Here is a 14,263-nt window from a genome sequence, read left to right as displayed (position 1 = left end):
GTAAAGGACGATGTGTACACGGACACATAGGAAAACATTAGGGAGAGTTCAGGGGCTGCTGAAAAAACGCAGAAAAGCTCCTAAACGTGAGTTTATCAGCTGCAGTGTACATGAACCCTAAATCCCTCTGTTTTGTGGTGCCCTGGTTGCTGCATGCAGCCACCAATATGAGTGAATGGCTGTTCTCAGGTAAATGATGACGGCTTCTGCATCAGCATTTACTAACACATGCCTGTACAGCTCTTCTTTCCTAAACCCGAAAGTGGTGCATTATGGTAGAAGCTCCGTACACACGTGCGGGAAAGCCCTTTAAGCAGTTGAGGGCACTTGTGTACACACCCAAAAAAAAAACATATTCAATGTACGTAACACATCCAGTCCTTTTTCCTTGTTTCATTGTCCACCCTCGCAGTTGCTGTGTAAATATAGTAGCTGCTGTCAAAGAGAAAAAAAAAAACACTGTTCAGACTGGAAATAAGTACAAATTAACATTGTTTATAAACATTGTTCAGAGGGAGAGAGATACAGAGTAACATTGTTTGTAACTGCTTCTCTACTGCCCTATAGCAGAAATACTACTACAGGGTGGCACGGGTGCGCAAAATCATGTGTATATATTCTGGGTAGAGGTTGCACACCCTACCAGTGCCGCCATTTGTGGCTGCGGCTGTCAATCGCCGGGTCCCAGATGGTAATTACTCGCAAGTGCCCAGTGATATCTGAGGATCTCCGACGGGGAGGAGGACTGTTTTTTTTTTTTTTTTTTTTTTTTTTTTTTTTTTTTTTTTTTAAATGAAGTTCTCCTCCTTGTCAGTTCGGGCACACTGCTTTGGATAGAGAAAAACAAAATGGAGGGCGCACCGGGGTAATGCACAAGGCCAGTGCGCCCTCTGTTTTGTTTTTCTTTATTAGTACTTTTGGACTCCCCGATTCTTTGAGGGCAGCAAGGCGTGCGTATTCCAAGACATTCATTGTGTGGTCCATGTGACATAGAGTCCATCCCTAAGCTCAGGAGTATTTGGATTTTCCACTTTCACAACACTGCTTTGTATGGCTGTGCACAGCCATCCAAAGCAGTGTGATTACTGTGAAGCACACTGACACAGCCCCCTAGTAAAACACATCCAGCACACGGTTTACCCTTTGATTGCCCTTATGTTAACCCCTTCCTGCCCAATGTCATTAGTACAGTGTCAGTGCTTTTTTTTTTTTTGTTGTACTGATCACTGTAATGGTGTCAGTGACATCAAGTCAGTCCCCCCCCCCCCCCCCCCCCCCCGCCCCAGTGTCAGAATGTCCTCCACAGTCCCACTATAAGTTGCTGATCACCGCCTTTACTAGTAAAAATGTTTAAAAATATCCTAGTATATATACCGCCATTTGTAAACGCTATAACGTTCCCGTAAACCAATTAATTTACACGTATTGGGATTTTTTAGCAAAGACATTGTTATTGTTATTATTATAATACAGGATTTATATATTATTATTATTATTATACAGGATTTATATATTATTATTATTATACAGGATTTATATATTATTATTATACAGGATTTATATATTATTATTATTATACAGGATTTATTTATTATTATTATACAGGATTTATTTATTATTATTATACAGGATTTATTTATTATTATTATACAGGATTTATATAATATTATTATTATTATACAGGATTTATATATTATTATTATTATACAGGATTTATATATTATTATTATTATTATACAGGATTTATATATTATTATTATTATACAGGATTTATATATTATTATTATTATTATTATACAGGATTTATATATTATTATTATTATACAGGATTTATATATTATTATTATTATACAGGATTTATATATTATTATTATTATTATACAGGATTTATATATTATTATTATTATTATACAGGATTTATATATTATTATTATTATTATACAGGATTTATATATTATTATTATTATACAGGATTTATATATTATTATTATTATTATTATTATTATACAGGATTTATATATTATTATTATTATTATACAGGATTTATATATTATTATTATTATACAGGATTTATATATTATTATTATTATTATACAGGATTTATGGCGCCAACAGTTTGCTCAGCGCTTTACAATATAACGGGAGACAATACAGCAACAATACAGTTCAATACAAGAGGGATAGGAGGGCCCTGATCCTGGGAGCTTACAATCTAGGACATGGAGCAGAATACATTTTGGCATAAATTAATGATGAAATTAGATTTTTAAAATTTTTTTTACTGGATATGTTTAATAGTAAAAAGTCAAAAATATGTCAAGTTTTTTTTTTTCAGCACAAAATATAAAAACCGCGCAGGCAATCAAATACCACCAAAATCAAGCTCAATTTGTGGGAAAAAAGGGATGTAAATTTCATTTAGGTGCAGCGTTGCATGCGCATTTTTCAGTTAAAGTATCGTAGCTCCATAACGCTGAAAATGGCTTGGTCAGGAAGGGGGGTAAATCCTCAGGAGGGCCAGTGGTTAAACATTGTTTAGACAGGAGATATACTGAGTAACAATATTAATAAACATTGTTCAGAGGGAGAAATACAGAGTAACATTGTTTATAAACATTGTTCAGACAGGAGAGAGATACAAAGTAACATTGCTTACAAACATTGTCCAGACATCAGATAGGGAGAGATACAAAGTAACATTGTTTGTAAACATCATTCAGATGTGAAATAGATACAAACAATGTTACTTTTGTATCTCTCCCTATCTGATGTCTGGACAATGTTTGTAAGCAATGTTACTTTGTATCTCTCTCCTGTCTGAACAATGTTTGTAAGCACTGTTACTTTGTATCTCTCTCTTTCCTTTGTCTGAACAATGTTTATAAACAATGTTACTTTGTATCTATTTCCCATCTGAATGATGTTTACAAAGTACATTGTTTATAAACATTGTCCAGACAGGAGATAGGGAGAGATACAAAGTAACATTGCTTACAAACATTGTCCAGACAGGAGATAGGGAGAGATACAAAGTAACATTGCTTACAAACATTGTTCAGACAAGAGATAGGGAGAGATACAAAGTAACATTGTTTGTATCTATTTCCCATCTGAATGATGTTTACAAACAATGTTACTTTGTATCTCTCCCTATCTCCTGTCTGGACAATGTTTGTAAGCAATGTTACTTTGTAAACATCATTCAGATGGGAAATAGATACAAAGGTAACATTGTTTATAAACTTTGTTCAGACAGAAGATAGATACAAAGTAAAATTATGTGTAAACATTACTCAGAGGAGAGATGGAGAGATACAAAGTAACATTGTTTATAAACATTGATCAGATGGGAAATAGATTCAAAGAAACATTGTTATATGTCCTCTGTTTCATTCATCTGAAGATCAAACAAATGATCTTCAGATGATGTCAGGTAAAGCAACCTGACCAGTGAAAATTTCTGGCAGGATCAACAGGTATGCTTTTTGCACTTATAAAACAGGTATAACACAATGGGGGAGTTTACTAAAGCTGAAGCACTCAATCTGGTGCAGCTGTGCATGGCAGCCAATCAGCTTCTAACTTCAGCTTGTTCAATTAAGCTTTGGCAATAAAACCTGGAAGCTGATTGGTTTCTATGCAGTAGTGAACCTGATTTTGCACTCTCCAGCTTCAGTAAAAAAAACCCCCAATGCTTCTAATTGGATATTCAATAGACCAGAAGGGAGCAAATTCTGTTAGCAGGCACATGCAATTTAACCACCTGCCCTCCAGAGGGGGTTCCTGACCAGGCCATTTCTTGTGTTACGGCGCTGCGTTACTTTAACTGACAATTGCGCGGTCATGCAACGCTGCATCCAAATTAATTTTTTCCCATGAATAGAGATTTCCTTCGGTGGTATTTGCACTTTAAAAAAAAAAAAAAAAAAAACAACAATTTTGAGAAAAAAAAAATCTATATTTTTGACTTTTGCTATAAAACATGTCCAGTAAAAAATTTTTAAAAATCTAATTTTGTCATGAATATATTCTTCATGTCTTTGCTAGAACAAATCCCAATATCTGTAAATTAATTGGTTTACGTAAAAGTTATAGCGTTTCCAAATGGCGGTATACATACTGGGATTTTTTTTATTTTATTTTTACTAGTAATGGCGGCGATCAGCGACTTATAGCGGGACTGCGGCGGGCATTCTGACACTGGGGGGGAACTGACTGGGTGTCACTGTCATCCCCAGTGACACCAATACAGTGATCAGTGCTAACACAGTGTCCTGTGTTAGTGCTTCACTGTAAGCACACTGCTATGCATGGCCATGCAAAGCTGTGTGCAGGAGCTGACGGGAGAGATATGTAATGTTTACAAACAGTTCTCCCAATTCCCCCCCCCTGTCGGAGATGCTTGGCAATCATCAGGTGCTGGTGAGTAATCACCGGCTGGGACCCGGTGATTGACGGCTGAGGCTGCGAATCCCATACCCAGGACAGCAAAATCATGTGTGTATATATACGTAATTTTGTGCACCCGTGTCACCATGTAGCAGTACTTCTGCTATAGGGCAGACGGGAAGCAATTAAAGGAAGCTTTGTTCCTCTTTTTCGCTTCTCTGGTTGTACAGTGGGGATCGAAAGTTTGGGCACCCCAGCTAAAAATTTGTATTAATGTGCATAAAGAAGCCAAGGAAAGATGGAAAAATCTCCAAAATGCATCAAATTACAGATTAGACATTCTTATAATATGTCAACAAAAGTTAGATTTTATTTCCCTCATTTAGACTTTCAAAATAACAGAAAACAAAAAAATGGCGTCTGCAACAGTTTGGGCACCCTGCAGAGTTTATAGCATGCACTGCCCCCTTTGCCAAGCTGAGACCTGCCAGTGTCATGGATTGTTCTCAATCATCGTCTGGGAAGACCAGGTGATGTCAATCTCAAAGGTTTTAAATGTTCAGACTCATCTGACCTTGCCCCAACAATCAGCACCATGGGTTCTTCTAAGCAGTTGTCTAGAAAACTGAAAATAGTTGACGCTCACAAAGCTGGAGAAGGCTATAAGAAGATAGCAAAGCGTTTTCAGATGTCAATATCCTCTGTTCGGAATGTAATTAAGAAATGGCAGTCATCAGGAACAGTGGAAGTTAAAGCAAGATCTGGAAGACCAAGAAAAATATCAGACAGAACAGCTCGCAGGATTGTGAGAAAAACAATTCAAAACCCACGTTTGACTGCACGATCCCTCCAGAAAGATCTGGCAGACACTGGAGTTGTGGTCACTATTCCACTATAAAGAGATACTTGTACAAATATGGTCTTCATGGAAGAGTCATCAGAAGAAAACCTCTTCTACGTCCTCACCACAAAAATCGTTTGAACTTTGCAAATGAACATATAGACAAGCCTGATGCATTTTGGAAACAAGTTCTGTGGACCGATGAGGTTAAAATTGAACTCTTTGGCCGGAATGAGCAAAGGTACGTTTGGAGAAGAAGAGGCACAGAATTTAATGAAAAGAACCTCTGTCCAACTGTTAAGCATGGGGTTGGATCAATCATGCTTTGGGGTTGTGTTGCAGCCAGTGGCACAGGGAACATCTCACGAGTAGAAGGAAAAATGGATTCAATAAAATTTCAGCAAATTTTGGATGGTAACTTGATGCCATCTGTGAAAAAGCTGAAGTTAAAGAGAGGATGGCTTCTACAAATGGATAATGATCCTAAACACACCTCGAAATCCACGGGGGATTACATCAAGAGGCGTAAACTAAAGGTTTTGCCATGGCCTTCACAATCTCCTGACCTCAACATCATTGAAAATCTATGGATAGACTTTAAAAGAGCAGTGCGTGACAGACAGCCCAGAAATCTCAAAGAACTGAAAGACTTTTGTAAGGAAGAATGGGCAAAGATACCTCAAACAAGAATTGAAAGACTCTTGGCTGGCTACAAAAAGCGTTTACAAGCTGTGATACTTGCCAAAGGGGGCAGTACAAGATATTAACTCTGCAGGGTGCCCAAACTTTTGCAGACGCCATTTTTTTGTTTTCTGTTATTTTGAAAGTGTAAATGATGGAAATAAAATGTAACTTTTGTTGACATATTATAAGAATGTCTAATCTGTAATTTGATGCCTTTTGGAGATTTTTCCATCTTTCCTTGGCTTCTTTATGCACATTAATACAAATTTTTAGCTGGGGTGCCCAAACTTTCGATCCCCACTGTATATGGTGATTGTATGGTGAATCTACAATGGCGCAGCCTGTTATATGACCTTATTATATCCTTCTCCTAGCCAAGGAGCACGAAAATCATATCTAATGGATCTCTTCCTCCACTACAGGTTCCGGTGGAATACCATGGAACGAGAGGAGAAGGTGTGTCTGAAGGACAGTGTGATGGGCCTCATCGCTGGGGTAAGTCTTTTCCACTGTTTACTGCCATAGGGGGTTGATGTACTAAAACTGGAGAGTGCAATTCGGTGCAGCTCTGCATAGAAACCAATCGGCTTCCAGGTTTTATTGTCAAAGCTTAACGGAACAATCTGAAGTTAAAAGCTGATTGGTTTCTATGCAGAGCTGCACCAGATTTTGCATTCTCCAGTTTTAGTAAATCAACCCCCCCCCCCCAATGACTAGAGAAATGGGAACCCCTGCCCCGTGCTGTCTTGGACTCCATACAGCCATCAGTGTGAAGCGTTTTAGGTTTTCTTACGGGTTTGTTGTCATGTTATGGACTGGGATGTATGGGGTTAGGACTACCAGGTCCATACCATTACCACGGCATTTGAGGTTTCCTATGTTCTATATTCACTGCATTCCTTTTGAGGTCGTCACCTTCGGGTTTGTTGTCATGTTATGGACTGGGATGTATGGGGTTAGGACTACCAGGTCCATACTATTGCCGTGGCATTTGAGGTTTCCTATGTTTTATATTCACTGCATACCTTTTGAGGTTGTCACCCTTGAAACCCCTGATAGTTTTACAGAACAACTCTTAAAATACCTGACAACCACAGAAGGAGTGATTTTCAAACCTGCCTATCTGTGTTTGTCAAATTCTCTTCATCCAACTTCATGTAAGTTCGCCTTCAGGAGTATTTTCAGGCAATCCTTCTCTGCAATTCTATATCCAATGAATAGTGTATACCGTAGTTCCTCCTGTTGGAAATGGAAAAGGTCCTCCCATTACAGATGCAGATATGGGGGTCCTCTCTAGAAAAACTGCTGGCCCCTCATTTTTCTCTAATGCGCCCTCTAGCAGCAGCTCTAGGATGTTCAGTCTACGCACAAGTATAGTGTGTCCTCTCCCAGCTCCAGCTTATTCACGGTTGCTCGGGCTTGAGATTGACGTTCAGCAGGATGAAAGGTGACACAGGTTTTCAGTCATTGGAAAGCTGTTGGACATTCTCATGATGGTCCTCTACTGTATCGCATAAAGCAATTTCTGTGTGATCTTGACACTTTATATCATCCTCAGGGCATTCGTCCCATCCTGGAAGAAGAAGGTCACATCAAGGATGTGTTGGCCAGGATTGTGGTGGAGATGATAAAGCGGGAATGGCCTCAGCACTGGCCAAACATGCTGAACGAACTGGACACTCTCACCAAGAATGGGGTAAAGATCCTAAATTGTGTCCTCAGTCCATCCTTCTGTATATCTAACCTGTGCTCGTTGTTCTGTCCATCGGGAGTCTGGGGTAGGGAAAAGTGGGACTTTGGGATTATCACCCCTGTAAACCATCTGATTCCATCTCCTTTCTGCAGGAAGTACAAACAGAGCTGGTCATGTTCATCCTCTTACGACTGGCAGAAGATGTGGTGACCTTTCAGACTCTGCCGACCCAACGCCGGAGGGACATCCAGTCTACTATGACACAAAACATGGACAAGCTCTTCACCTTCATGTTGGGAATTCTGGGAGACAGCGTCCATCACTATCAGCAGCTGGTATGTTCGCTAGTTAATTGCATTTCATTTTCATACTGGAGGTTTTACCCTAAAAATAAACATCCTACATTGTAAGCTCCAAGGAGCAGGGCCCTTGAACCCCTCGTGTTTTGTTTTGTTACTGTATTGTCTCATGTTCTGTCCCCACTATAATGTACAGCGCTGAGCAAACCTTTTAGAGCTATATAAATACTGTATAATAATGATGATAATAATAATTTCAGATTAGTCTTGAGATGTCTTCCTTATCTCATGTTTGTGTTCATTTATTGCAGAAAGGAGACCCAACGCAGAAGGACAAGGTGAGGATGACCTCATAGTGAACAATGACCACTTTTCTCTCTTCCATTCCAACACCTGCCCTTCTTCTATCACCAGCCCTTCTCCCTTCCTTTACCGGGCCCCGGCCCCCCTGCCTTTTCTCACCGGGCCCCGGCCCCCCTGCCTTTTCTCACCGGGCCCCGGCCCCCCTGCCTTTTCTCACCGGGCCCCGGCCCCCCTGCCTTTTCTCACCGGGCCCCGGCCCCCCTGCCTTTTCTCACCGGGCCCCGGCCCCCCCCTGCCTTTTCTCACCGGGCCCCGCCCCCCCCCTGCCTTTTCTCACCGGGCCCCGCCCCCCCCTTTTCTCACCGGGCCCCGCCCCCCCCCTGCCTTTTCTCACCGGGCCCCGCCCCCCCTGCCTTTTCTCACCGGGCCCCGCCCCCCCTGCCTTTTCTCACCGGGCCCCGCCCCCCCTGCCTTTTCTCACCGGGCCCCGCCCCCCCTGCCTTTTCTCACCGGGCCCCGCCCCCGCCTGCCTTTTCTCACCGGGCCCCGCCCCCCCCCTGCCTTTTCTCACCGGGCCCCGGCCCCCCCCCCCCTGCCTTTTCTCACCGGGCCCCGGCCCCCCCCCCCTGCCTTTTCTCACCGGGCCCCGGCCCCCCCCCCCTGCCTTTTCTCACCGGGCCCCGGCCCCCCCCCCCTGCCTTTTCTCACCGGGCCCCGGCCCCCCCCCCCTGCCTTTTCTCACCGGGCCCCGCCCCCCCCCCCTGCCTTTTCTCCCCGGGCCCCGGCCCACTTGCCTTTTCTCCCCGGGCCCCGGCCCACTTGCCTTTTCTCCCCGTGCCTCGGCCCCCCTGCCTTTCCTCCCCGGGCCCCCCTGCCTTTCCTCCCCGGGCCCCCCTGCCTTTCCTCCCCGGGCCCCCCTGCCTTTCCTCCCCGGGCCCCCCTGCCTTTCCTCCCCGGGCCCCCCTGCCTTTCCTCCCCGGGCCCCCCTGCCTTTCCTCCCCGGGCCCCGGCCCCCTGCCTTTCCTCCCCGGCCCCCTGCCTTTCCTCACCAGCACCCATTTCTTTTCTCTGTGCCATTCCCTTTGTTATTGCTGGCTTCCCTCCCCTATTGTTCTCACATGTCCCATGTTGTTTCAGTGCCAGGGACTGTGCCGGGTGGCTTTGGCGACTCTGAACACGCTGGCAGGATACATTGATTGGGTGTCCATCAGTCATATTACCGCACAGGACTGTAAGCTCCTCCAGATGTTGTGCTTGCTGCTGGCTGAGGAGGATCTGCAGGTGGAGGCAGCGGAGTGTCTGCTCATCGCTGTCAGCAGGAAGGTAAGAAGATGTTCCACTATGGATTCCATACAATCTCTCCCTTTGCAGCGTGTAAGTGTAGATATTCTGTCATACATCATGAAAGGGTCTGAGAGGTGCTGGTCATCTGATGATAATCTTTCTGCAGGGGTGATGTGTGCCGCATCCTGCTTTTTATTTTTTCCTGGTAAAATTGTCTCCAGTGACTGTCTAGTTTTGGTGGTCCTGCTGCAGGGCTTTACTTTTATTGTGAACAAAGTATTGTAGCAGTAAAATGAGTGATTATTCTTTGTACAGGGCAAGTTGGAGGACCGAACACCTCTCCTCAACCTTTTCGCAGACAGTCCCATGCACTATATTATGACGGCTGCCCAGTGAGTATTGACTCAGTTACTACTACATACACACACTACAGAACTTTGCCTATCCCCCCCGTCCATATCAGGTTCTGATTTACCAAAAGATTTGCATACGTCTGGCCCAAGTGTACCCCCAAAATATCTCTCTCCCCTTCTCGATCACCTCTCCAAAATTTTGTTTTTGAAATTGTTCTGTATAGGACACAGGCTCTTTATTTTTTTTTCTCCCAAATAACTTTCTATTCAAGGTTGTATAGGTTTTTTTGTTTTGTTTTTTGTTTTTTTGCTGTACAAAAAAATCCCAAAACAGAATATAACAAATCACAATACTCAGGCTCTTTAATCATCAACCGGGTTATATACAACTACCTTCAAGTGACTGGACACTGGCAAATAAAGGCTTCATGAATATCCCCCTGTATAGTCCCTCCCACTCCCAGATAGCCTCATATTTTTTTTTTTTTTTTGTCCCTCAACATAAATCATCAAGGAGGCACCAGAAGTCAAGGGAAGTAGACTCTTTTGCAGAACTTCATGTTTCTTTTCCAATAGTTTTTATTAGTCAGATTTCAGAAGTACAGAACAAGAGTACAAAGGTTGACGTAATATATAACATATCAAACAAAAAAAAAAAAAAGAAAAGAAAAGTTTCTAGTGATATGGGTACATTTCCTATGTTCCCAATAAAAGGATAGTGACACCACAAGGACCTCGGGAATATCCATAATTTACTGTATCATATTATGTTGTCGGCTTCAGTATTGCCTGAGTGTGGAGGGGCCTTAATACCACCATATGATCTACTATGCAGGTGAAACTCGAAAAATTTGAATATCGTGCAAAAGTTAATTTATTTCAGTGCAGCAACTTAAAAGGTGAAACTAATATATGAGACTCATTACATGCAAAGCAAGATAGTTCAAGCCGTGATTTGTCATCATTGTGATGATTATGGCTTACAGCTCATGAAAACCCCAAATCCACAATCCCAGAAAATGAGAATATTCCATGCAATCAATAAAACACGGATTGTACATAGAACAATATCGCACCTCTGAAAAGTAGAAGCATGCATATATACTCAGTACTTGGTTTGGGCCCCTTTTGCAGCAATTACTGCCTCAATGCGGCGTGGCATGGAAGCTATCAGCCTGTGGCACTGCTGAGGTGTTATGGAAGACCAGGATGCTTCAATAGCGGCCTTCAGCTCTTCTGCATTGTTCGGTCTCATGTCATCTTTCTCTTGGCAATGCCCCATAGAGAATCTATGGGGTTCAGATCAGGCGAGTTTGCTGGCCAATCAAGCACAGTAATCCCACGGTCATTGAACCAGGTTTTGGTGCTTTTGGCAGTGTGGGCGGTGCCAAGTCCTGCTGGAAAATGAAGTCAGCATCCCCATAAAGCTCGTCTGCGGAAGGAAGCATGAAGTGCTCCAAAATCTCCTGGTAGACGGCTGCGTTGACCCTGGACTTAATGAAGCACAGTGGACCAACACCAGCAGATGACATGGCTCCCCAAATCAACACAGACTGTGGAAACTTCACACTGGACTTCAAACATCTTGCAGTGTGTGCCTCTCCATTCTTCCTCCATACTCGGAGTCCTTGGGCCTCTCCATTCTTCCTCCATACTCGGGGTCCTTGTGCCTCTCCATTCTTCCTCCATACTCGGGGTCCTTGGGCCTCTCCATTCTTCCTCCATACTCGAGGTCCTTGGGCCTCTCCATTCTTCCTCCATACTTGGGGTCCTTGGGCCTCTCCATTCTTCCTCCATACTCGGGGTCCTTGGGCCTCTCCATTCTTCCTCCATACTCGAGGTCCTTGGGCCTCTCCATTCTTCCTCCATACTTGGGGTCCTTGGGCCTCTCCATTCTTCCTCCATACTCGGGGTCCTTGGGCCTCTCCATTCTTCCTCCATACTCTGGGTCCTTGGGCCTCTCCATTCTTCCTCCATACTCGGGGTCCTTGGGCCTCTCCATTCTTCCTCCATACTCGGGGTCCTTGGGCCTCTCCATTCTTCCTCCATACTTGGGGTCCTTGGTTTCCAAATGAGATGCAAAAGTTGCTCTGATCAGAAAAGAGGACTTTGGACCACTGAGCAACAGATGAGGTCTGTTTTTCTTTAGCCCAGGTAAGACACTTCTGAAGAAGAATGGAGAGGCCCAACTTTTTTGCAACTTTCACATGTGTTAGTCAGGTGCGGACTGACAACTCATGGGGTCCCCGGGCAATAGGGGATCATGGGGCCCCTGTGTCCTTGCCCAAACTCAAAAAAGCCTATGAAAGAGGTACCAGGGGCATCTCATGGGGCCCCCTACTGACTCTGGACCCTCGGGCAGTGCCCGAGTTTCCAAATGGTCAGTCTGCCCCTGCTTAGGTGTGAACCTAGACTAAGGCAGAGCCCCCCCCCAGGAGCCACAATCTGCTTGTACTGCATAAGGAAAAAAATAAACAGGATAAACATTAAAGTATATCTAAAGTCTAAGTCCCAGTTGCCCCCCAAACGCATATAGGCCACACCCATTTCCCGCTCTGACATGTTTCCTGCTCTGACATGTTTCCTTCTGTCTCCTTGCCAGGAAGGCTCATGGGGAAGGCTTACAGGAGAAGCGTTATGTTTTCCTGAAGAGGCTTTGCCAAGTGGTGTGTGCTCTGGGCAGTCAGTTGTGCGCCCTGACGGCGGTAAGAATTGCACCTTGTCTTTGTGATGTTTCACTTGTAGAACCCAGATCTTCTAATCCTCCTCCTCACCTTCCTTCCTCCCAGTCTCCTGAGAATAAGATCACGATACCGATGACTTTCAACAAATACTTAAAATCTTTACTGGATTTCACAGCGCATCCCAGCCAGGTGAGCAAACCCCGCTCTAGCCAAATTTGTCTCAAATGTGTGTGTTTTGGAGGGGCTCTGCTGATCTTTCTTTTTTTTTTTTTTTTTTTTAAGTTTCTGAAATCTTCCACCATGATGACGTGGGGGTCTCTCTTCAGACACGAATTACTATCAAAGGACCAAGCTCTGCAGGCCATAGTTCCAGAATTCTTGCGAGTTTCTATGAGCAACGTAGTCCGGGTGAGCTCTAGATGGAACCTTTCTTTCTCTAAAATCTGTATGTCTCTGTTCGTTTCATTTAATGGTTAAGTCCTCTCCATAAAAAGGAGGCCTTCCGTCTCCATTGTTTGCTCATTATTTTAAAGAACAAAAGGTATACCGCTCAGGCAAACAATCCAGATCAATCCACAACAGGTGCAGGTTCTGGCTCGCCACCACGCACAATGCAATAGGAAGAAGGGTCAGCTGCACACCGGAGGATAGATGAATATAGTGTGTATTTATTGATCTATAGGACACACAAAGCACCAGGACATGAATACAGGACTTGTTAACGCGTTTCACACGATCTCATGCTTAATCACGCGATCGTGTGAAACGCGTTAAGTCCTGTATTCATGTCCTGGTGTTTTGTGTGTCCTATATATCAATAAATACACACTATATTCATCTATTCTCCGGTGTGTGGCTGACCCTTCTTCCTGTTGCTCATTATTTTAAAGGAGATGTATGGGTTTAACCACTTGCCGCCCTGCCACTGTAGAAATACGGCGGCAGGGCGGCACGGGCAGGCAAAACCACGTTTTAAAACGTGTGTTTTGTAAACAGATAGGGGGCGCGCCGCCGCCCTATCTGTCCCGCCGATCACCGCCGCCGGGTCACAGCCGGTCCTTAGCGGCTATGTCCCGGCGATTGGCGGCAATCAGTGACAGAGAGCACAGCTGCAGTAGCTGTGCTGTCTGTCACTTCCCTGACAGCTCGAGGACGAGCTGATCGAGAAAGAAGAGTTTCTCTCTCTGGATCAGCGGTGTCCCGTGCAGTACACCCCCGCCCCGCCCCCTAGTAAAACACTCCCCCTCACACAGATAACCCTTCCCTGCAAAATAAAGTTAACCCCTTCCTCCCCAGTGCCATTAGTACAGTGTCAGTGTTTTTTTTTTTTTGCAGTGATCACTGTATTAGTGTTTTTGGGGATGTCAGTACCCCCCAATGTCAGAATGTCCGCCGCAGTCCCGCCATAAGTCGCTGGTCGCTACCATAAGTTGCTGATTGCCACCATAAGTCGCTGGTCGCTACCATAAGTTGCTGATTGCCACCATAAGTCGCTGATCGCCGCCATTATTAGTATAAAAAAACCCCTAAAAATCCCAGTATCTTTCCCGCCATTTGTAAGCGCTATAACTTTCATGTAAACCAATTAATTTACACGTATTGTTTTTTTTTAGCAAAGACATGTCGCAGAATGCATTTTGGCAGAAATTTATGACTAAATTTGATTTTTGCATTTTTTTTTTTTTACTGGACATGTTTTATAGCAAAAAGTCCAAAATATTGTTTTTTTGTTT

General features: G+C 43.8%; 1 protein-coding gene across 1 annotated transcript in view; it reads left to right on the top strand.

Annotated features, from left to right (window-relative positions):
• Window positions 1–6,336: 6,336 nt before the first annotated feature.
• Window positions 6,337–14,263, top strand: part of XPO5 (exportin 5) — a gene marked incomplete at its 5' end in the record, with an annotated part of 66,080 nt that continues 58,153 nt past the window's right edge. The window contains 9 exon segments of the mRNA XM_089660654.1: window positions 6,337–6,409; window positions 7,473–7,610; window positions 7,760–7,942; window positions 8,218–8,244; window positions 9,347–9,532; window positions 9,809–9,885; window positions 12,449–12,551; window positions 12,636–12,719; window positions 12,813–12,938. Coding sequence (XP_089516780.1) covers window positions 6,337–6,409; window positions 7,473–7,610; window positions 7,760–7,942; window positions 8,218–8,244; window positions 9,347–9,532; window positions 9,809–9,885; window positions 12,449–12,551; window positions 12,636–12,719; window positions 12,813–12,938 — 997 coding nt within the window.

The sequence above is a fragment of the Staurois parvus genome, unplaced genomic scaffold, assembly GCF_062004578.1.
Source record: "Staurois parvus isolate SC_StPar_1 unplaced genomic scaffold, SC_StPar_1.0 ptg001257l, whole genome shotgun sequence".
In the NCBI taxonomy this organism is placed as follows: Eukaryota; Metazoa; Chordata; class Amphibia; order Anura; family Ranidae; genus Staurois; species Staurois parvus.
Note: the sequence above shows the minus strand (reverse complement) of the source record. Positions and strands in the feature narration are given on the sequence as shown.